Raw genomic sequence first — 23,482 nt, 5'->3', positions numbered from 1 at the left:
TCATTCCCTGCCCCTCACCCCCTGTCCCTCACCCCCTGCCCCTCACCCCCTTCCCCTCACCCCCTTCCCCTCACCCCCTTCCCCTCACCCCCTACCTCTCACCTCCTGCCCCTCACCCTCTGCCCCTCACCCTCTGCCCCTCACCCCCTGCCCCTCACCCCCTGCCCCTCACCCCCTGCCCCTCACCCTCTGCCCCTCACCCCCTGCCCCTCACCCCCTGCCCCTCTCACCCTGTCAGTATCTTTGACACAAACTCTCATACAGACACTCTCTCTCATATACACTCTGTCCCTCACAGACACACACACGCTTTCTCATACAGACACACACACACACTCATACAGACACACACACTCATACAGACACTCACATTCTCACACCGACACACACACTATTATTTTTTTTATAAGATGTGTTACCAGTCAGTAATACAGTGAGAGTTACCTCTCGTTCTCACGCATGTCCTGGGCACAGAGTTATAACATGTGTTACAGGCAGTAATACAGTGAGAGTTACCTCTCGCTCTCACGCATGTCCTGGGCACAGAGGTATAACGTGTGTTACAGGCAGTAATACAGTGAGCGTTACCTCTCGCTCTCACGCTTGTCCTGGGCACAGAGTTATAACATGTGTTACCAGGCAGTAATACAGTGAGAGTTACCTCTCGTTCTCACGCATGTCCTGGGCACAGAGTTATAATGTGTTACAGGCAGTAATACAGTGAGAGTTACCTCTCGTTCTCACGCATGTCCTGGGCACAGAGTTATAACGTGTTACAGGCAGTAATACAGTGAGAGTTACCTCTTGTTCTCACGCATTCCTGGGCACAGAGTTATAACATGTGTTACAGGCAGTAATACAGTGAGAGTTACCTCTCGTTCTCACGCATGTCCTCGGCATAGAGTTATAACGTGTTACCGTCAGTAATACAGTGAGAGTTACCTCTCGTTCTCACGCATGTCCTGGGCACAGAGTTATAACGTGTTACAGGCAGTAATAAAGTGAGAGTTACCTCTCGTTCTCACGCATGTCCTGGGCACAGAGTTATAACTGTGTTACAGGCAGTAATACAGTGAGAGTTACCTCTCGTTCTCATGCATGTCCTGGGCACAGAGTTATAACGTGTTACAGGCAGTAATACAGTGAGAGTTACCTCTCGTTCTCACGCATGTCCTCGGCATAGAGTTATAACGTGTTACCGTCAGTAATACAGTGAGAGTTACCTCTCGTTCTCACGCATGTCCTGGGCACAGAGTTATAACATGTGTTACAGGCAGTAATACAGTGAGAGTTACCTCTCGTTCTCACGCATGTCCTCGGCATAGAGTTATAACGTGTTACCGTCAGTAATACAGTGAGAGTTACCTCTTGTTCTCACGCATGTCCTGGGCACAGAGTTATAACATGTGTTACAGGCAGTAATACAGTGAGAGTTACCTCTCGTTCTCACGCATGTCCTGGGCACAGAGTTATAACTGTGTTACAGGCAGTAATACAGTGAGAGTTACCTCTCGTTCTCATGCATGTCCTGGGCACAGAGTTATAACGTGTTACAGGCAGTAATACAGTGAGAGTTACCTCTCGCTCTCACGCATGTCCTGGGCACAGAGTTATAACATGTGTTACAGGCAGTAATACAGTGAGAGTTACCTCTCTTTCTCACGCATGTCCTGGGCACAGAGTTATAACATGTTACAGGCAGTAATACAGTGAGAGTTACCTCTCGCTCTCACGCATGTCCTGGGCACAGAGTTATAACGTGTTACAGGCAGTAATACAGTGAGAGTTACCACTCGCTCTCACGCATGTCCTGGGCACAGAGTTATAACGTGTTACAGGCAGTAATACAGTGAGAGTTACCTCTCGTTCTCACGCATGTCCTGGGCACAGAGTTATAACGTGTTACAGGCAGTAATACAGTGGGGCTTATGCAGAGAGGTACGTAAAGTGAAATTTCGCCAGGTTAAGAGGCAAATATTTCCACATTTAGGCAGTTACTGGCGAGAACTTGGCGGGCCAATTCAAATTCGCCAGACATATGGCGAGAAGCGTGATTTCGCCAATGCGGAAACACGCAGGATTCCAGTAGCTCCGATGCGCATGAACGCGCCAATCGGAGCTACTAAATGGCGCGTTCAGGGGAAATTTGTCCCGCCAACAAAAGTTGGATGTATTGTGGGCAAATACCACGCGGCTCTGAATGGCGAGTTTCATGCCAAGTGAAACTCGCCTAATTAGTAATTTCATGCACACCGCGCTACCGGAGTACCCTGCATAGCACAACATTAAATGCCAAACCTGCGGCGAATTTAATCCTTTCTGCTCCGTACCTCTCTGCATAAGCCCCAGTGAGAGTTACCTCTCGTTCTCACGTATGTCCTGGGCACAGAGTTATAACATGTGTTACAGGCAGTAATACAGTGAGAGTTACCGCTCGTTCTCACGTATGTCCTGGGCACAGAGTTATAACATCTGTTACAGGCAGTAATACAGTGAGAGTTACCTCTCGTTCTCACGCATGTCCTGGGCACAGAGTTATAACATGTGTTACAGGCAGTAATACAGTGAGAGTTACCGCTCGTTCTCACGTATGTCCTGGGCACAGAGTTATAACATCTGTTACAGGCAGTAATACAGTGAGAGTTACCTCTCGTTCTCACGTATGTCCTGGGCACAGAGTTATAACATGTGTTACAGGCAGTAATACAGTGAGAGTTACCTCTCGTTCTCACGCATGTCCTGGGCACAGAGTTATAACATGTGTTACAGGCAGTAATACAGTGAGAGTTACCTCTCGTTCTCACGCATGTCCTGGGCACAGAGTTATAACGTGTTACAGGCAGTAATACAGTGAGAGTTACCTCTCGTTCTCACGCATGTCCTGGGCACAGAGTTATAACGTGTGTTACAGGCAGTAATACAGTGAGAGTTACCTCTCGTTCTCACGCATGTCCTGAGCACAGAGTTATAACATGTGTTACAGGCAGTAATACAGTGAGAGTTACCTCTCGTTCTCACGCATGTCCTGGGCACAGAGTTATAACATGTGTTACAGGCAGTAATACAGTGAGAGTTACCTCTCGTTCTCACGCATGTCCTGGGCACAGAGTTATAACGTGTTACAGGCAGTAATACAGTGAGAGTTACCTTTTGTTCTCACGCATGCCCTGGGCACAGAGTTATAACATGTGTTACAGGCAGTAATACAGTGAGAGTTACCTCTCGCTCTCACGCATGTCCTGGGCACAGAGTTATAACATGTGTTACAGGCAGTAATACAGTGAGAGTTACCTCTCGTTCTCACGCATGTCCTGGGCACAGAGTTATAACATGTGTTACAGGCAGTAATACAGTGAGAGTTACCTCTCGTTCTCACGCATGTCCTGAGCACAGAGTTATAACATGTGTTACAGGAAGTAATACAGTGAGAGTTACCTCTCGTTCTCATGCATGTCCTGGGCACAGAGTTATAACGTGTTACAGGCAGTAATACAGTGAGAGTTACCTTTTGTTCTCACGCATGCCCTGGGCACAGAGTTATAACATGTGTTACAGGCAGTAATACAGTGAGAGTTACCTCTTGTTCTCACGCATGCCCTGTGCACAGAGTTATAACATGTTACAGGCAGTAATACAGTGAGAGTTACCTCTCGTTCTCACGCATGTCATGGGCACAGAGTTATAACGTGTTACAGGCAGTAATACAGTGAGAGTTACCTCTCGTTCTCACGCATGTCCTGGGCACAGAGTTATAACGTGTTACAGGCAGTAATACAGTGTTACAGGCAGTAATACAGTGAGAGTTACCTCTTGTTCTCACGCATGCCCTGGGCACAGAGTTATAACGTGTTACAGGAAGTAATACACTGAGAGTTACCTCTCGCTCTCACGCATGTCCTGGGCACAGAGTTATAACATGTGTTACAGGCAGTAATACAGTGAGAGTTACCTCTCGTTCTCACGCATGTCCTGGGCATAGAGTTATGATGACAAATAATACATGGTTAGAAATACAGTTACATAAGTGAGCAGGGTATACATTATATACAAGACATTGCATTGTCACCGTCGCGCTTACTATAATCACACGCAGCGGCGGCAATGCGTTTGTTTTCAGCGACATCGCGTCGCCGTCACTATAAGCGCGGCCTTAGACTGGTGGCGGCTGTGAGAGTCTCCGGTAGGTTGTTCCAGTTTTGGGGTGCACAGTAAGAGCAGGAGGAGCGGCCGGATACTTTGCTGAACCTTGGGACCATGAACAGTCTTTTGGAGTCAGATCTCAGATGAAAAGTGCTGCATGTGGTAGGGGTGAGGAGCATGTTCAGATAGGCGGGTAGCTTGCCCAGAAAGTATTTGGGCAAGACAGGAAAGGTGAACTTTGCGCCTAGACTCGAGTGACGACCATTCTAGTTCTCTGAGCATTTCGCAGAGATGTGTGTTGTAGTTGCATTGGAGAACAAAACGGCTTATTGAATTGTAGAGGGTATCAAGTTTGCTACGGTGGGTTTGGGGTGCCGAGCCGTATACTATGTCTCCATAGTCGATAATTGGCATTAGCATCTGCTGTGCGATACGCTTTCTGACCAGCAGACTTAGGCTGCGCTTATAGTGCCCGCGACGGCGACAAATGACTCCGTCGCCAGCGCGTATAGTAAGCGCGACGGAGCGTCTGTAAAATTGGTAGCCGGGTCTTTTTGATTTTTTAGAGAGAGTCGCCACATGTGACTGTCTGTAAACCAATCAAATTGCGTGGCCCGCCCCCTTTAGTGACGCCACTGCCGACAGTCGCAGAAAAACAAATTACAACTTTCGCGGGTGGCAACGGGTGAGATCGGTCGTGTTGCTGTCGCCAGCACTATAAGCGCGGCCTTAGGGAGGATTTGTTCCTGTAAAGTTTACCTAGTTTGGCATAGGTTTTGGATGTCAGGGTATCAATGTGCATCCCGAATGTTAAGTGGGAGTCAAACCATATGCCCTGGTATTTAAAACTAGTGACAGGAGTTAGGGTGGTGTTAGCGTTGGGTCTGATCTGGAGCTCAGTCACTGGAAGCTTTAAAAACTTTCTCACACAGACGCGCGCACTCTTCTCACACCGACGCTCGCGCACTCTTCTCACACCGACGCGCGCGCACTCTTCTCACACCGATGCGCGCGCACTCGTAGAGAGCTTGCTGCGTGCCAAAAAAAATATCCTGGCAGCTTGCCAGCCAATCAGGACCGGGCGACGGGATTTATCGAGGGGCACTTCCGTGCAGGGGGCCCAGGTGGCCCCCTTACTCACGGAGCCCGGGACACCAACACCGGCAGACCCCCCTGTTGGCGGCCCTGCATATAGTGATAAATTAAGGAGTTAACAGTGCTACATAGGGGTTAATTAGGGACATGGGTAGTATATGCAATGGCTGTGTGTGATTTAAGTATCCAGTTGGTTTGTGGGATACAATGTTTGTAATTGTGGAGGTGTCAAAAAAGGACTTTAAGCACCAATGGGAAACAAATTGAATTGAGACATCCCCTATATAAGGGATATCCTTTGAGTGTTAGTATACACCCCCTATGTAAGGGATATCCTTTGAGTGCTAGTATACACCCCATATATCAGGGATATCCTTTGAGTGCTAGGATACATCCCCTATATAAGGGATATCCTTTGAGTGCTAGTATACACCCCATATATCAGGGATATCCTTTGAGTACTAGGATACATCCCCTATATAAGGGATATCCTTTGAGTGCTAGGATACACCCCCTATGTAAGGGATATCCTTTGAGTGCTAGGATATACCCCCTATATAAGGGATATCCTTTGAGTGCTAGGATACACCCCTATGTAAGGGATATCCTTTGAGTGCTAGGATACACCCCATATGTAAGGGATATCCTTTGAGTGCTAGGATACGCCCCCTATGTAAGGGATATCCTTTGAGTGCTAGGATACACCCCCTATGTAAGGGATATCCTTTGAGTGCTAGGATACACCCCCTATGTAAGGGATATCCTTTGAGTGCTAGGATAAACCCCCTATGTAAGGGATATCCTTTGAGTGCTAGGATACACCCCCTATGTAAGGGATATCCTTTGAGTGCTAGGATACACCCCTATATAAGGGATATCCTTTGAGTGCTAGGATACACCCCCTATGTAAGGGATATCCTTTGAGTGCAAGGATACACCCCCTATGTAAGGGATATCCTTTGAGTGCTAGGATACACCCCTATGTGAGGTATATCCTTTTAGTGCTAGGATACACCCCCTATATAAGGGATATCCTTTGAGTGCTAGTATACACCCCATATATCAGGGATATCCTTTGAGTGCTAGGATACATCCCCTATATAAGGGATATCCTTTGAGTGCTAGGATACACACCCCTATGTAAGGGATATCATTTGAGTGCTAGGATACACCCCTATGTAAGGGATATCCTTTGAGTGCTAGGATACACCCCATATGTAAGGGATATCCTTTGAGTGCTAGGATACATCCCCTATATAAGGGATATCCTTTGAGTGCTAGTATACACCCCATATATAAGGGATATCCTTTGAGTGCTAGGATACACCCCCTATGTAAGGGATATCATTTGAGTGCTAGGATACACCCCTATATAAGGGATATCCTTTGAGTGCTAGGATACACCCCCTATGTAAGGGATATCCTTTGAGTGCTAGGATACACCCCCTATGTAAGGGATATCCTTTGAGTGCTAGGATACACCCCTATGTGAGGGATATCCTTTTAGTGCTAGGATACACCCCCTATGTAAGGGATATCCTTTGAGTGCTAGTATACACCCCATATATCAGGGATATCCTTTGAGTGCTAGGATACATCCCCTATATAAGGGATATCCTTTGAGTGCTAGGATACACCCCCTATGTAAGGGATATCCTTTGAGTGCTAGGATTCACCCCCTATGTAAGGGATATCCTTTGAGTGCTAGGATACACCCCTATGTAAGGGATATCCTTTGAGTGCTAGGATACACCCCATATGTAAGGGATATCCTTTGAGTGCTAGGATACACCCCCTATGTAAGGGATATCCTTTGAGTGCTAGGATACATCCCCTGTATAAGGGATATCCTTTGAGTGCTAGTATACACCCCATATATAAGGGATATCCTTTGAGTGCTAGGATTCACCCCCTATGTAAGGGATATCCTTTGAGTGCTAGGATACACCCCCTATGTAAGGGATATCCTTTGAGTGCTAGGATACACCCCCTATGTAAGGGATATCCATTGAGTGCTAGGATACACCCCTATATAAGGGATATCCTTTGAGTGCTAGGATACACCCCCTATGTAAGGGATATCCTTTGATTGCTAGGATACACCCCCTATGTACGGGATATCCTTTGAGTGCTAGGATACACCCCCTATGTAAGGGATATCCTTTGGGTGCTAGGATACACCCCTATGTAAGGGATATCCTTTGAGTGCTATGATACACCCCTATGTAAGGGATATCATTTGAGTGCTAGGATACACCCCCTATGTAAGGGATATCCTTTGAGTGCTAGGATATACCCCCTATGTAAGGGATATCCTTTGAGTGCTAGGATACACCCCCTATGTAAGGGATATCCTTTGAGTGCTAGGATACACCCCCTATGTAAGGGATATCCTTTGAGTGCTAGGATACACCCCCTATGTAAGGGATATCCATTGAGTGCTAGGATACACCCCTATATAAGGGATATCCTTTGAGTGCTAGGATACACCCCCTATGTAAGGGATATCCTTTGATTGCTATGATACACCCCCTATGTACGGGATATCCTTTGAGTGCTAGGCTACACCCCCTATGTAAGGGATATCCTTTGGGTGCTAGGATACACCCCTATGTAAGGGATATCATTTGAGTGCTAGGATACACCCCTATGTAAGGTATATCCTTTGAGTGCTAGGATACACCCCCTATGTAAGGGATATCCTTTGAGTGCTAGGATACACCCCCTATGTAAGGGATATCCTTTGAGTGCTAGGATACACCCCCTATGTAAGGGATATCCTTTGAGTGCTAGTATACACCCCATATATCAGGGATATCCTTTGAGTGCTAGGATATACCCCCTATATAAGGGATATCCTTTGAGTGCTAGGATACACCTCCTATGTAAGGGATATCCTTTGAGTGCTAGGATACACCCCCTATATAAGGGATATCCTTTGAGTGCTAGGATACACCCCTATGTAAGGGATATCCTTTGAGTGCTAGGATACATCCCCTATGTAAGGGATATCCTTTGAGTGCTAGGATACACCCCCTATGTAAGGGATATCCTTTGAGTGCTAGGATACACCCCCTATATAAGGGATATCCTTTGAGTGCTAGTATACACCCCATATATAAGGGATATCCTTTGAGTGCTAGGATACACCCCCTATGTAAGGGATATCCTTTGAGTGCTAGGATACACCCCCTATGTAAGGGATATCCTTTGAGTGCTAGGATACACCCCCTATGTAAGGGATATCCTTTGAGTGCTAGGATACACCCCCTATGTAAGGGATATCCTTTGAGTGCTAGGATACACCCCTATGTAAGGGATATCCTTTGAGTGCTAGGATACACCCCCTATGTAAGGGATATCCTTTGAGTGCTAAGATAGACCCCCTATGTAAGGGATATCCTTTGAGTGCTAGGATACACCCCCTATGTAAGGGATATCCTTTGAGTGCTAGGATACACCCCCTATGTAAGGGATATCCTTTGAGTGCTAGGATACACCCCCTATGTAAGGGATATCCTTTGAGTGCTAGGATACACCCCCTATGTAAGGGATATCCTTTGAGTGCTAGGATACACCCCCTATGTGAGGGATATCCTTTGAGTGCTAGGATACACCCCCTATGTAAGGGATATCCTTTGAGTGCTAGGATACACCCCCTATGTGAGGGATATCCTTTATGCAGATTTAGTGTCTGTGGGACGTGTGACGTCATCGCAGGACGCGGCTGGAACCCCCACTTTCCCCCTCCCTTCCCTTAGTAGTGGGCGGGCAGCTTGAGCTCCGCTGCTAGCCCAGGCGCCATTAGCGTGACCAGCCTCCGCAGCCTCCGCAGCCTCCGCAGCCTCCGCAGCCAGATGTGGGAGTGGCCGTTATTTGAGACAGCCTTATCTGTTGAATGTGCTGTAAACAATTTTGTTTTAACCATTAATTACAAAGTAAATATAAATGTATTTCTGTCACGTTGCTTTTGGTTTTTCTGGCGCCCCCTTCTTGTATATGTTGTGTGGGTTATCGCCCCGTTGGACCGCGGGGGTGAGTGGGAGCAGCAGAAATAACCAACGCTTGGAGTATCAGATAAATTACCACCAGCGCAGACTCATTTGTATATTTGGATTCTAACTCTCTTGGACCAGGGGTAACAAAAACGGGCTTCACCTTTATTTGAGGGCCTGGTTACCCCCTACCGTCACAGTAACTAAACATTCGCAGTAATCTCGGGGTGCTCCCTGACACAGTATCTAAGTGACAGTTTGTGTCACTGCGCAGATATTAGCGAGGGATTGAGGTCATGTTCAGGGCAAAACCTAGCAGGACAAAACATTGACGATGATGTGGGAATTATTGGTGACAAAAGGAGAAACTCAGGCAGATAATACCAGTTTCTCTATCCCGCCAGTTCTACATACTGTAAGAAAAACAGCAATATGGAGGCACACCCGCTCTCTAACGTGCGTTATTCTGTCTGTTTTCTTACACTGATCTTTCTCTCTCGGACTCTGGTCTCCGTACCCATCAGCCTATTAGTGTGCTGTATAACAGCATCATATCACATTAATGTAAGGCTCAGAATAAGGCTTCCGAATCCCCCACCTGGTTGTCTAGTCATTTTACCCCTGAATTGTGTCTAGTATCTGCCCATGTAATAAATGCACGTATATAAGAAATACATGTAGTATAAACTATGAACGGATGGCATTTGAAAAGGACTAACCGTTCATTACTATAATAACTTCTTTCAGGTCTAAAGGCCCCAAAACCGGCATTTATGTCCAATGGACGGCGACCCCCAAAGCCCCCAGTGTGCCCCTGCAGTGATTCTGATGAAGAATGGACACCGGAATGTGAAAGTAAAGATAGTCCTTTAATATTTGGGGAAATGTTCATGATATTATCAGTGGTATTTATTATGTTAGAAGGTCACAGCCCGGTCATCATTCCGTGTTTAGGATCTTCCAGCCATCTGGTGAAGCTGTAAAAAACAGCAGGTCCAGAATTAATAAGTGATTTTTATTGTATACAGGTGTACACAGGGAGAAAGCTAAAGGTAGCTCTCTGCCAATATAGTGACTGACAGTACCCTTTATACATTGCTAATGAGCAACACGCCCCTTCCGAAGGGGCTGGCTTAGAAAATGGAAAAATACAGGAACTTATACAAAAAATGCTAAAAACCTTATACAAGTGTAGCACACTTCCCCCCACCCCCTGGGAGATATGGCGTCTACGTGTGTATGCGTCACCTGTGGCTCGCAGGAGACCTGAACCTCCGCCGCAGGGAGCCTGGGGTGTGCCTGATTCGATATGTGACAGCGCCTCCACCTGTGCGGGATCCCAGCTGAGTGGGATAACCCCGTGCAGGACCATATATGTATAACACACACGGATGCAATAAAACAATAGCTCTTTACTGTGGGCATATATGCAATGACAAACAAGAATAACAATAATAGACTGTTTCATTAACCCCTCGCTCCCCCTTGTTCTTGTTTTATCTCTGTTTCTAAGGGTCTTGGATAGTCCCTTCTGGGGTTGAAGCAGAAGGGATTTCCATCTCTATAGGGCCCCCCTTATAAATTAGGGGCACCTATCACCGATTTGTTGGTATTATTTATCTGTTATCTTCGTATGGGACACATTGCTGGGTCTGATTGTACAGTTAGCGCCTAGGTTTCTTCTGTTTCAAAAAGTATAAAGTCAAATACTGTAATAATAATATTAAATACTTGGTTATTTAGTTAACCCTTTGGCCAAAGCGTCATAAGCCTGCATACCAACGCCAAGGTATAACCAAATGAATGCAGGTCCTACACTACTCTGTGAACACTTCCTTTTACCTCTGTGAGAAGGGAAGAACCATCTTAGGTCCTGTTCCTGCAGCAAATGAAAAGACCTCCCAAGTTAAAAAGGTGAAGGAGGAGGAGTGAGCTCTGGGGGGAGGAGTGAGCTCTGGGGGGAGGAGTGAGCTCTGGGGGGAGGAGTGAGCTCTGGGGGGAGGAGTGAGCTCTGGGAGGAGGAGTGAGCTCTGGGGGGAGGAGTGAGCTCTGGGGGGAGGTGCCACCAGCCTCCAAACAACTGCTACCAGTCAGAAATTGATTAACACACATTCCCAGCTAGCTCAAACTCCTACACCCACCACATCATGAATATATATATTTATGTCAACAAGAGAGCTACTGAGCGTGGCAATTGTATATAACAAGAGACAGGGGTGCCCAATGCTACATCCCATTGACAAAACATATATGGTAAAAAGTATAAAGTAAAATTCAAGATATATACCAAAAAACTTCCTACCCCCCCAATGCAAAAAACTTCCCACCCCCAAATACATACAAAAAAAACCCCACCCTCAAATATATACAACCTCCCCCACCGCCCCAAAAAAACCACCTACCCAATACATATAAAAACATATATAACCCCCCACATACATACATACACACATCATATAAAAAAACAACCCTCCTCAATACATATAAAAAATACCCCAACCCATATAAAAATACCCCTAAGCCCCCCAATACATAGAACAATTCCCCAAAGCCCCCAATACATAGAAAAATTCCCCAAAGCCCCCCAATACATAGAAAAATTCCCCAAAGCCCCCCAATACATAGAACATATTTTTGACACTGGCCCGACGGCGACTCACAGGGCCTAAGACGCCAACCCCTGGTAGCCCCCCCCCCCCTGTTGGCGGGCCTGTGCACCCCTTCCGCTTCTGCCTAGTACTAGTGACTGAGATATAAATCACTGTTGATGGTATAAATATATATGTGTGTGGTATTGGGAAGGGGGGAGGGTTTGGCGAGAGAGGGACCCGCAGCTGAGGAGAGCTGGGACAGGGTCGCCGACCCTTATTGCTTATTAAAAGGTTTGTCTTTCTCATTCAAATGGTTTCCTGCTCTATAAACCCACAAAGATCATTACAGAAGGGAGCGCACACGTGTCACTGGCACAGAGAAGCGGCGTCACGCCATATTGAATGAGATCACATGTCAGGTTTGTGACAGTGAAATTCAATGAACAAACATCTTCGTATCACCCTAAAGTAAGTACTTACACACTTTTACAGAAGAGCAAGACCCGCCCTGAGTTCCCAAGTGATGAAGTTCACAAGAATGAGCAGATTCTGGCAGCAATGTTTTATTCTGATGGGGAGGAAAACCAGGAGGAATTTAAGGGTTTCCCAGCTGACACCCCAAGTTCTGTCAGTATCGGTACAGCACAATCTGTTCTGCATGCAAACGGTAAGTTCAAGAAAGAAGTAAGTGTCACAACTGCCACAACTGGGTGCACTTTGTTTTAAAGATTCGGTTTCTGTCTCTTTTTATAAAGGGATCTTGTGGGTCACAGTATCCTGCGCCCCCAAAGCATGGTGTGACGTCTAAACACATCCCAAATCCGTGCATTTACCATCTGAAAAGTTCAGCTCTAGTCCAATGAATGGGACATTTTCTTCTTCAGCAAAGTAAAGACATTCTAACCGCATAGTCACTAGGGGCTGAGTTGGATACATTGTTATTGGGAATAACATGAAATACTTTCAGGTAGTATAATAATAACCTGTATACATGGCTTCACAGCATTCATATAACATTGCATATCCACTAAAGGCCATTGGCTAATTATGGTCTAACATACAGGCGTAGCTCCCATCCACGCCCTGAGAAGGACAGAGTAAGAGAGAGAGAGAAACTTTTCTTTATTAGAGGGCCAAGTTATATATATATATACCCCTACCCTCCTCCCCAAAACGCACCTTTAAACAAGATGTGTAGAGATACCTGTGCACAAAAGAGCAGCACACCTGAAATACCTGGGAAATATTCTAATTAGGATTTACAAATTATATTTACATGATATAAATTAGCACAATTTCTGGGCACCAGAGAGCAGGGCGAGGCTGGGAGAGCAGGGCGAGGCTGGGAGAGCAGGGCGAGGCTGGGAGAGCAGGGCGAGGCTGGGAGAGCTTGGCGAGGCTGGGAGAGCAGGGCGAGGCTGGGAGAGCAGGGCGAGGCTGGGAGAGCAGGGCAGGGCTGGGAGAGCAGGGCGAGGCTGGGAGAGCAGGGCGAGGCTGGGAGAGCTTGGCGAGGCTGGGAGAGCTTGGCGAGGCTGGGAGAGCAGGGCGAGGCTGGGAGAGCAGGGCAGGGCTGGGAGAGCAGGGCGAGGCTGGGAGAGCAGGGCGAGGCTGAGAGAACAGGGCGAGGCTGGGAGAGCAGGGCGGGGCTGGGAGAGCTTGGCAGGGCTGGGAGAGCAGGGCGGGGCTGGGAGAGCAGGGCGGGGCTGGGAGAGCAGGGCAGGGCTGAGAGAGCAGGGCGGGGCTGAGAGAGCAGGGCGGGGCTGGGAGAGCAGGGCGAGGCTGGGAGAGCAGGGCGAGGCTGGGAGAGGTTGGCGGGGCTGGGAGAGCTTGGCGGGGCTGGGAGAGCAGGGCGAGGCTGGGAGAGCAGGGCGGGGCTGGGAGAGCAGGGCGAGGCTGGGAGAGCAGGTCGGGGCTGGGAGAGCAGGGTGAGGCTGGGAGAGCAGGTCGGGGCTGGGAGAGCAGGGTGAGGCTGGGAGAGCTTGGCGGGGCTGGGAGAGGTTGGCGGGGCTGGGAGAGCAGGGCGAGGCTGGGAGAGCAGGGCGGGGCTGGGAGAGCAGGGCGAGGCTGGGAGAGCAGGTCGGGGCTGGGAGAGCAGGGCGAGGCTGGGAGAGGTTGGCGAGGCTGGGAGAGCTTGGCGGGGCTGGGAGAGCAGGGCGGGGCTGGGAGAGCAGGGCGAGGCTGGGAGAGCAGGTCGGGGCTGGGAGAGCAGGGCGAGGCTGGGAGAGGTTGGCGAGGCTGGGAGAGCTTGGCGGGGCTGGGAGAGCAGGGCGGGGCTGGGAGAGCAGGGCGGGGCTGGGAGAGCAGGGCGAGGCTAAGGCCCGTAATATAGTGCGTGCGCGGGACTTATAATTCGCTGTGGTTAGTCCGCCTTTCTCTAATGGGCGTGCGCACGGCAGTGACCGTGGACCGGGCCGACGAGGGGAGAGACTCTGAAAATAATCTTTTCTACCGCCGCTGTAATGTGTGTGTGTGTGTGTGTGTGTGTGTGTGTGTGTGTGTGTGTGTGTGTGTGTGTGTGTGTGTGTGTGTGTGTGTGTGTGTGTGTGTGTGTGTTTGTGTGTGTATTTATAAACGTTGCACAATATAATTAATAATTTTTATTCTTACACTAGTTAGGTTGGACTTGCAATGTTATTATTATATCTTATTTATCATTATAAATATATTATATGGTGACACCTGCGCTCCTCACAAGTTATCCCCCACCAGACAGGAACACTAGGCTGAATTAAACCTCCAAGGTGAATATATTTTTAAAAAAATAGTAAATTTATTTACTATTGTATTGCCTGCTCAGAACAAAAACAAAGAATATACAAATAATACATACATAGCAGACAATAATACCAGAGATAACGATTATGATTTGAGGGAATCCCTTACCCAGCAAGGATGATGAAAGTCAGCTGGGGGATTTCCTGTAGATGCAGTGCAGCTCAGTGTGCGTGTCTGCACCAGGGGATACCTCATGCCCATCATACCGGCTACTACATTCTCTGTGCCGCTGGATTCAAAGGAGAGTGATTCTATCTAGACCCAGCAAACATTCCGGCAGAACAGATTTCTATCGGCACGATTGACTTGATTGAGGCATTCGCTTGTTCTGCTGAGGTGAGGTACTGTTGGGAGGTGCTGGCGGGAACATGCAAATGCTGGCGCATGCTGGTAGTCTGTTCCCGCGTCTCTGACATCATGCCCTTTTTTGGCACGCAGCAGCACCTCCACGAAGCAGGGTAGGATTTAAAAAAATTGCATGACTCTGTGTGTGTGTGTGTGTGTGTGTGTGTGTGTGTGTGTGTGTGTGTGTGTGTGTGTGTGTGTGTGTGTGTGTGTGTGTGTGTGTGTGTGTGTGTGTGTGTGTGTGTGTGTGTATGTATGTATATATACTTGTAGAGGTATCAGTACCGTGTTAGCCGAGCTTCAATAATCAAAAAATAAATAGATGATACCGTTCTGTGGCTAACGAAATGCTTTTATTTGTGCGAGATTTCGAGATACACTGATCTCTTCTTTCGGCGATGTTACAATGAATGAAGCAAGCAAGGGGTATACTTAAAAACAGTGTCTCTTGGAATGTTATCTGTGCTTGTCTCACCCCCCTCCCCCCCGTGTGGAAGTGATTTATGGCTAGTGGTGTTAAATGGTACCTGAAAGTTAGTGATGTAAGAGTGTGTGTGTGTGTGTGTGTGTGTATAAGTGTGAATATAAATGAATGGAGAGCCCACAGTGTATACAGTGCTTTACAAAAGGTGTGTGTGGAGTGGGAGTTAATATAAATGGTGTGGGTAGGTGTGGAAATGTGAGAGATTGTAGCATAACTAAAAGTGTGTGTGGATACTATGTGGTCCCTATTGGTGTATAGGGATGGAAAAACAAGGAGTATTAGTATGTGTGAGAGACAGCTGTGTGTGCATACATATAGCACAGTATGTACAGACATGGCCTATAGCGCTCATGGGAAGAGAGTTCACTTGTGTCAGTAATGACTCATAAAATTTCGATCTCTGTTAAGGCCACCACTAAGTGTCCCGAACAGTTGCATAAATTTGTATTCATGCAACCGTCTCTCTTTCGGTGTTTTAAGATTACCTTTGAGTATGGCAACCCTCAGATCGTTCATCTTATGGCCAGAGTCAGAGAAATGTTCGCCGACAGGACTGTCTCTTGTTCCGCGTGTGATGCTGTGGCGATGCAGGTTCATTCTCTTGTTTAGCCCCTGCCCCGTCTCACCTATGTAGTAGCAGCCTCCTGGGCATTTCATGCACATGATGAGGTACACGACATTGCTGGAGGAACAGGTGAACCTTCCTCTGATTTTGTATTCCCGATTCCTGTGTGGTATTTGTATTGTGTCCGCTGTGTAGAGCATTGCGCAGGTTTTGCATCTTGCGTCATGGCATGGTTTCGTCCCGCATTCAGTTGTGCTGCTGAATACTTTACTCCTCACCATAATATTCTTGAGATTATGAGGTTGTCTGTATGATAATACGTTCCACCCGACCATCAACCTCAAACTCACCCATTCCCCGGAAGAAGTATACTTCCTAGACACCATCATCACCATAAAGAACAACCAACTACAGACTTCTGTATACCGCAAACCTACAGACAGAGACAGCTATTTGAGGGACAATAGCTTCCACCCGACACACACCAAACATGCAACCATCTACAGTCAAGCCATACGATACAACCGGATATGCACCGACACAGCAGACAGAGACCAGCGGATTACAGCCTTGAGATCAGATTTTATAAACCGTGGATATAACCACAGAATTGTAGACCAGCAAATTCACAAAGCCACCAGAATACCAAGAAGTGATCTCCTTGAATACAAACAGAAGGAGACAAGCGACAGGGTACCTTTGGTGGTCACATATAACCCACACCTAGGAGCCCTACGCAAGATCGCCAGGGAACTACAACCCATCCTCCAGGAAGATACAAGTCTGCAACAGGTCTTCCCTGAAGCACCCTTATTATCATACAGACAACCTCATAATCTCAAGAATATTATGGTGAGGAGTAAAGTATTCAACAGCACAACTGAATGCGGGACAAGACCATGCCAGGACGCAAGATGCAAAACCTGCGCAATGCTCTACACAGCGGACACAATACAAATACCACACAGGAATCGGGAATACAAAATCAGAGGAAGGTTCACCTGTTCCTCCAGCAATGTCGTGTACCTCATCATGTGCGATCTGAGGGTTGCCATACTCAAAGGTAATCTTAAAACACCGAAAGAGAGACGGTTGCATGAATACAAATTTATGCAACTGTTCGGGACACTTAGTGGTGGCCTTAACAGAGATCGAAATTTTATGAGTCATTACTGACACAAGTGAACTCTCTTCCCATGAGCGCTAAAGGCCATGTCTGTACATACTGTGCTATATGTATGCACACACAGCTGTCTCTTACACATACAAATACTCCTTGTTTTTCCATCCCTATACACCAATAGGGACCACATAGTATCTACACACTTTAAGTTTTGCTACAATCTCTCACATTTCCACACCTACCCACACCATTTATATTAACTCCCACTCAACACACACCTTTTGTAAAGCACTGTATACACTGTGGGCTCTGCATTCATTTATATTCACACAGATACACACACACACACTTACATCACTAACTTTCAGGTACCATTTAACACCTCTAGCCATAAATCACTTCCACACAGGGAGGGGGAGACCAGCACAGATAACAATCGAAGAGACACTGTTTTTAAGTATACCCTTTGCTTGCTTCATTGATTGTAACATCACTGGAAGAAGAGATCAGTGTATCTCGTAAGCTCGCACAAATAAAAGCATTTCGTTAGCCACAGAACGGTATCGTCTATTTATTTTTTGATTATGTATGTGTATGTATATATATATATATATATATTACTGTATGCTCATTTGCATATTTAGACAGGTCAGCAACCCTGCCTTTCACCATTATCACACAGCACACAGCGCTTCCACTGCAGCAAGGAATTCTGGGAAATGACATGCAAATGAGAACACAATGCTATCTTTTGTCTCAAGCCCACATTACATGAACAACCCTTAAGCCAATGCATGCTGCTTTAAACACAGCTTTTAAACATAGGCTGGGATGAGATGCAAAGCCAGTAAAACCACTCACAGACAGACTGTTTCGACCTTGTGGGTCTCATCAGCGTGAGGCTGGTTGTACTGGCTATATATGTTAAACAACTTGAATTAAAGCTGAAAGTCTGCACTTCTATTGCATCTCGGTTGTTTCATTTCAAATCCATTGTGGTGGCGTACAGAGCCAAAATTATGAAACTTGTATCAGTGTCCAATTATTTCCAGACCTAACTGTGTGTCCTATCTATCTATCTATCTATCTATCTATCTATCTATCTATCTATCTATCTATCTATCTATCTATCTATCTATCTATCTATCTATCCATCCACACACAGTGTGTATGTATATCAGGAAAAAAGGAATACCAGTGCTCAAAAGTGTAATTGTGATATAAAAATAAAATAATTAATACATATGAACGCAAATGAATATATATCAAAATGAAATATAATTAATGCAAAATTATTGGAAAAATGTAGGTCTAATAGGGATAACCTAATCCAAAAAAAATTAAAACAGAAGAGCGCAAATATTCCAAAGGCAATATAAAATATAATCAGATTTATTAAAAAAGACAAATAATGCCCCCAAGTTGATGACAAAGATAATTATGAAAACATGTAACAAAATATGTAAATAAGAACCAGCAATGTTTAAAAAACAAATAGGAAGCCCATCACTAAGCTGCAACTAAGTATAGGTGTATTTCATGAGGCAATCATGTAACCAGAGAGGGATGGGTTATATCAAGGGAGAAAGTTCTCATGTGAAATGTGGCAATGGAAGTCCATAAATAACATCCAAAACCGGAGGTAGTGAGGTAAAGAGCAAGTGCTGTGTATAGAGGCAAGGAGAGATCTCACCCACTCGTAGATGTAAAGGGCGACCGCTAAGTCCGTCGGCTAAGTCTCCTTCTTCTTGGAGACTACAAATATGCCGACCCGGACGATGTTTGACGTCACTCAAAACAAACGGAAGCCCCGATGGACACGGGGAATGGTGGAGGGGGGAGGGGAGAAGAGAACTCGGCCGCACAGCTGATCCCCCAAGCCGTCAGCGGTTTCCTGTGCTAGGAACCCACACTCCCTCTTTCTAGAGATCGCTAAATACCTCAGACTCCGTGCAAACAGCAGACTGGCCACATCAGTCTTAGCTCCGCTACTCTTGTAAATAGATGAACCATCATGCAGGATTCTCCCGTGTCTCAAAGCCTGAAGTATGAAAGTCCTTAGTGCTGCTGATGGGTGATTAGATTACGAACATAACCTTACGCGTTTCGTCAGAAGGGGTACTGACTTCATCAGGGGTGTGTCTAAAGTGCAGCAGCTGTTGATCTTTAATAGTGATGCAATCCACAAACCCAAACAGCAACGGGCCACAGGTTAAAAAAAAATAATCCAAAGTGCTTTTCTTCTTTTTCTTTATCTGTAATTTGTAATCCAATTTCAGGATCTTTGCTTGTCCTCAGCAGTGTTTATAGCACTGATCTGACTTTAAAATCGGGCAGTAATACATTTAGTAATAGGGTGCAGCAGCTATAAGACACACATCCTGTTATTTAAACACCTTGTACATGTGATACAGGAGCCTATGTTCCTATATTATGTCCCCTATCCAAGGAGCCAACTTTATACCTTTTGAAGCACTCTGCATTGAGACTATTTTTTTTGGTGACCTCACAGCTAAACACTACTTAGTATGTGGACGCGCTTTATATGTTTTTTTTATGCAGTTTTTTAGATCAACTTTTTGTCTGAACCCCTTTTGGTTTATCCCCTTTAAGAGATTTAGTGCTCCGGGTTTGCTTTTAACATCCTGCAGTTTCAGTATAAACTATAATAATGGGAGTCCGTAGCCCTTATAGGTATATACTACCAGGTCTATATATTCTACTGAATAGGAAATTACCTCCAAGAGACTCTGTTAAACATCAATATATGTTTTCCATCAGGGTCAGCAATTGATTCACTGCTATATTATGTTAGCGTATATGTTTATAAGTAATGTGTTGTTCATTAAATTGGCCATGGATCTATTAACACCACTCCTGCTTTTCATTATTTTGTATTAATTACCAATAAAAGATTTTATTGTATCTAGTTCATTACACAACACTGAGTGCATTAGAAAGGGATTCTTTCCCCCTTTTTTTTATGCATCAAAGGATTTGACAAGATTTCTACCACTTTAATTGAGTTTTCCAGCAAGTGAGATTTCTTTTTAAATCTTTAAATACTTTGATTCACTTTAAATGTATGATCCACTACATCTGCTCTCCCGGCCCTAATGCTGCACATGTTGTGCTAAACCCTTCCTTTGTACAATGTACATCTACAGTTTACTTTCATCCTGAACTGTTTGTGATATTCCAACTTACCTCTCCTGCATGGCCTTCTGTAAGACAGTTTGTGTAACTGTGACTTTTTTGTCTCTTGTCTAGTTCCGATAGTACCAATAATCCCCCCATGCCAAGATTGCAAGGTTGCTTTTAGCAGTCAGGATTACCTCCTCAAACATCTGAAGTTCAAACACCCAAATGAGTATATGGAAAAGATGAGGACAGAACAATCTTGCAACATTCCAATACATGTAACCGAAAATGCAACTTTCAACCAGTCGAGGCAATTAATAAACAATGTAACTGCTTCTTATTCAAAAGAATATATATTGGAAGGTGCCACCGGAAAAGATCTTGGAGAAAGTGGGAAGAATCTGACTTGGTTATCAGACCAGAACCTACAGAAGAGGACACACACAGGGGAGAGACCACATGTATGTGGGGAATGTGGGAAGGGATTTAGTCAGTTATCCCACCTGAACATGCACAATAGGACACACACAGGGGAGAGACCGCATGTATGTGGGGAATGTGGGAAGGGATTTAGTGTGTTATCCCACCTGAACATGCACAATAGGACACACACAGGGGAGAGACCGCATGTATGTGGAGAATGTGGGAACGGATTTAGTCAGTTATCAGACCTGAACATTCACATGAGGACACACACAGGGGAGAGACCGCATGTATGTGGGGAATGTGGGAAGCGATTTAATAAGTTATCCAACCTAAACACACACAAGAGGACACACACAGGGGAGAGACCGCATGTATGTGGGGAATGTGGGAAGGGATTTAATCAGTTATACAGCCTGAACACACACATGAGGACACACACAGGGGAGAGACCACATGTATGTGGGGAATGTGGGAAGGGATTTAGTGATTTATCAAGTCTAATCAGACACAAGAGGACACACACAGGTGAGAGACCACATTTATGTGGGGAATGTGGGAAGGGATTTAGTGATTTATCAAGTCTAATCGGACACAAGAGGACACACACAGGTGAGAAACCGCATGTATGTGGGGAGTGTGAGAAGGGATTTAGTGTGTTATTCCATTTGAACACACACATGAGGACACACACAGGTGAGAAACCGCATGTATGTGGGGAATGTGGGAATGGATTTAGTCAGTTATCCAACCTGAACACACACAAGAAGACACACACAGGTGAGAGACCACATGTATGTGGGGAATGTGGGAAGGGATTTAGTCGGATATACAGCCTGAACACACACATAAGGACACACACAGGGGAGAGACCGCATGTATGTGGGGAATGTGAGAAGGGATTTAGTGTGTTATCCCACCTGATCAGACACAAGATGACACACACAGGGGAGAGACCGCATGTATGTGGGGAATGTGAGAAGGGATTTAGTGTGTTATCCCACCTGATCAGACACAAGATGACACACACAGGGGAGAGACCGCATGTATGTGGGGAATGTGGGAAGGGATTTAGAGACTTATCTAGACTGGACACACACAAGAGGACACACACAGGGGAGAGACCGTATGTATGTGGGGAATGTGAGAAGGGATTTAGTGTGTTATCCCACCTGACCAGACACAAGAGGACACACACAGGGGAGAGGCCGCATGTATGTGGGGAATGTGGGAAGGGATTTAGTGACTTATCCAGCCTGAACACACACAAGAGAACACACACAGGGGAGAGATCTTTCTCTAAAGCCAGGCATGTTTAGGGATAAGCAGAATCCAATCAGGAACTGGAGCACAGCCTCATCAATGCAACATGGGACACAGAAATTTATTTCAAGGATTTATTGGGTTAAAAGAACATAGGGAGAAAGTCCTGACAAGAACTCTGACATGTTTCAAGCTCAGGGCGCTTTATCAAAGATAAAGTTTTTGTCAGAACTTTGTCCCTATGTTCTTTTAACCCAATAAATCCTTGAAAGAAATTCCTGTGTCCCATGTTGCATTGGTGAGGCTCTGCTCCAGTTCCTGTTTGGATTCAGCTTGCTGTTTACTTACCTGGAGGCACGCCATTCTGGAGACGCTGTAAAGGTCTGCATATACCTACTCTGACGCCTCCCTCTGGCACCTGTGGAGTGAGGCTGCATGCTCAGTGGAGGGGCTGCACGGCTTGTGAACAACCTGAGGTTCACAGAGGGAGTGCATTAACATCCACTTTGCGGTTAGGAGCCCTGTTATGAGCTAGCCCGCACGACTGGGGATTACATCTTTCCTTGGAGTGACGGATGACCGCACAGTGATCCCCTTCCCTGCTACTGCCGTGGCTTTTGGCCCCTGGGATCCTCTGAGCGAAGTTTTCATGTTGACGCAAGGTTTTGGATTCTTGGAAGCTGTCAGAAACGTACCTGTAGTCCGTGAGTAGCAAACTACAACAGTCTTGTGCTGAACGAGATCAGCCAGTTGTTAGTTAAGACACATTATATCTATTTCTATAGAGACATTGCTTTATATGTACACACTCATATCCAATGGCCTGCACTCCTATTTTGAGACACAGGTGAAGACCTCATTTAGATCTATTCATCTGTTCTACAGCGCCTCCAGTGATTCACCTTTTTAGTTTTTTTGGAGCACCGGATTAATGTGCTTTGTATAGTCCATTACCTTCTATGTTTAGGGATTACCAGCGACTAAGACGCTCACATATAAGTGTACACGTGTGTCTGTGTTACGCTGAATCACAATGCAAAGTGACTTTAGTTTATGGTGCATAAAACAAACTTATAACTTTTTAAATGCTGGTTATTTGTATCATTCTTCTATTTAAAGGAAAATGTTCTTGTTTTATATTTCCATGCTGTTGGTTCTAATAAAATGTGCGTTCCCCATTATGCTGAAGTGGTCGGTAGCCTCACTTAGCTGTGAATTGGAATAGTTTCGCCGCTACCAATTGGCCGCCGACGGTCCCTCTGCCACCAACCGCTTCTAATGTGAGTTTTATTACTGTCCTTGTGTGGCAGTATGTTAATTTAAGGGTTTTTGGGTAGGGGGTTTTGGGTAAGGGCTTATGGTAGGGAATTTTAGGTTAAGGAAGGGAGCTTAGGATATAAGGTTTTTGGGTAGGGGTATAAGCACTTACGTTGGTGGTGAAGTGGCCGCAGTGGGGTGAGTCGCGGCAAAACGACTGACCGAATGTCCTTGACAGCTGTGAATACTGAGGGGGAGGACAGGGACACAGACTAACGCCGGCTC

At 45.9% G+C, this 23,482-nt stretch overlaps 2 protein-coding genes across 2 annotated transcripts in view; both read left to right on the top strand.

The window, feature by feature from the left end:
* The window catches only part of LOC142497974 (uncharacterized), a 364,739-nt gene that overhangs the window by 122,038 nt on the left and 219,219 nt on the right, over positions 1–23,482 (top strand). The gene's annotated exons all lie outside the window — the stretch shown is intronic.
* Positions 1–23,482, top strand: part of LOC142498180 (uncharacterized) — a 49,409-nt gene that overhangs the window by 750 nt on the left and 25,177 nt on the right. The window contains exons 2-4 of the mRNA XM_075606691.1: positions 9,978–10,085; positions 12,314–12,488; positions 20,384–21,990. Of these exons, the coding sequence (XP_075462806.1) occupies positions 10,011–10,085; positions 12,314–12,488; positions 20,384–21,990 (1,857 nt within the window). The 5' untranslated portion in view covers positions 9,978–10,010. The remainder of the gene's footprint in view (positions 1–9,977; positions 10,086–12,313; positions 12,489–20,383; positions 21,991–23,482) is intronic.

This window comes from Ascaphus truei, chromosome 6, assembly GCF_040206685.1.
Source record: "Ascaphus truei isolate aAscTru1 chromosome 6, aAscTru1.hap1, whole genome shotgun sequence".
NCBI lineage: Eukaryota > Metazoa > Chordata > Amphibia > Anura > Ascaphidae > Ascaphus > Ascaphus truei.
The sequence above is the reverse complement of the archived record's forward strand: the minus strand, read 5'-3'. Positions and strand labels throughout refer to the sequence as shown.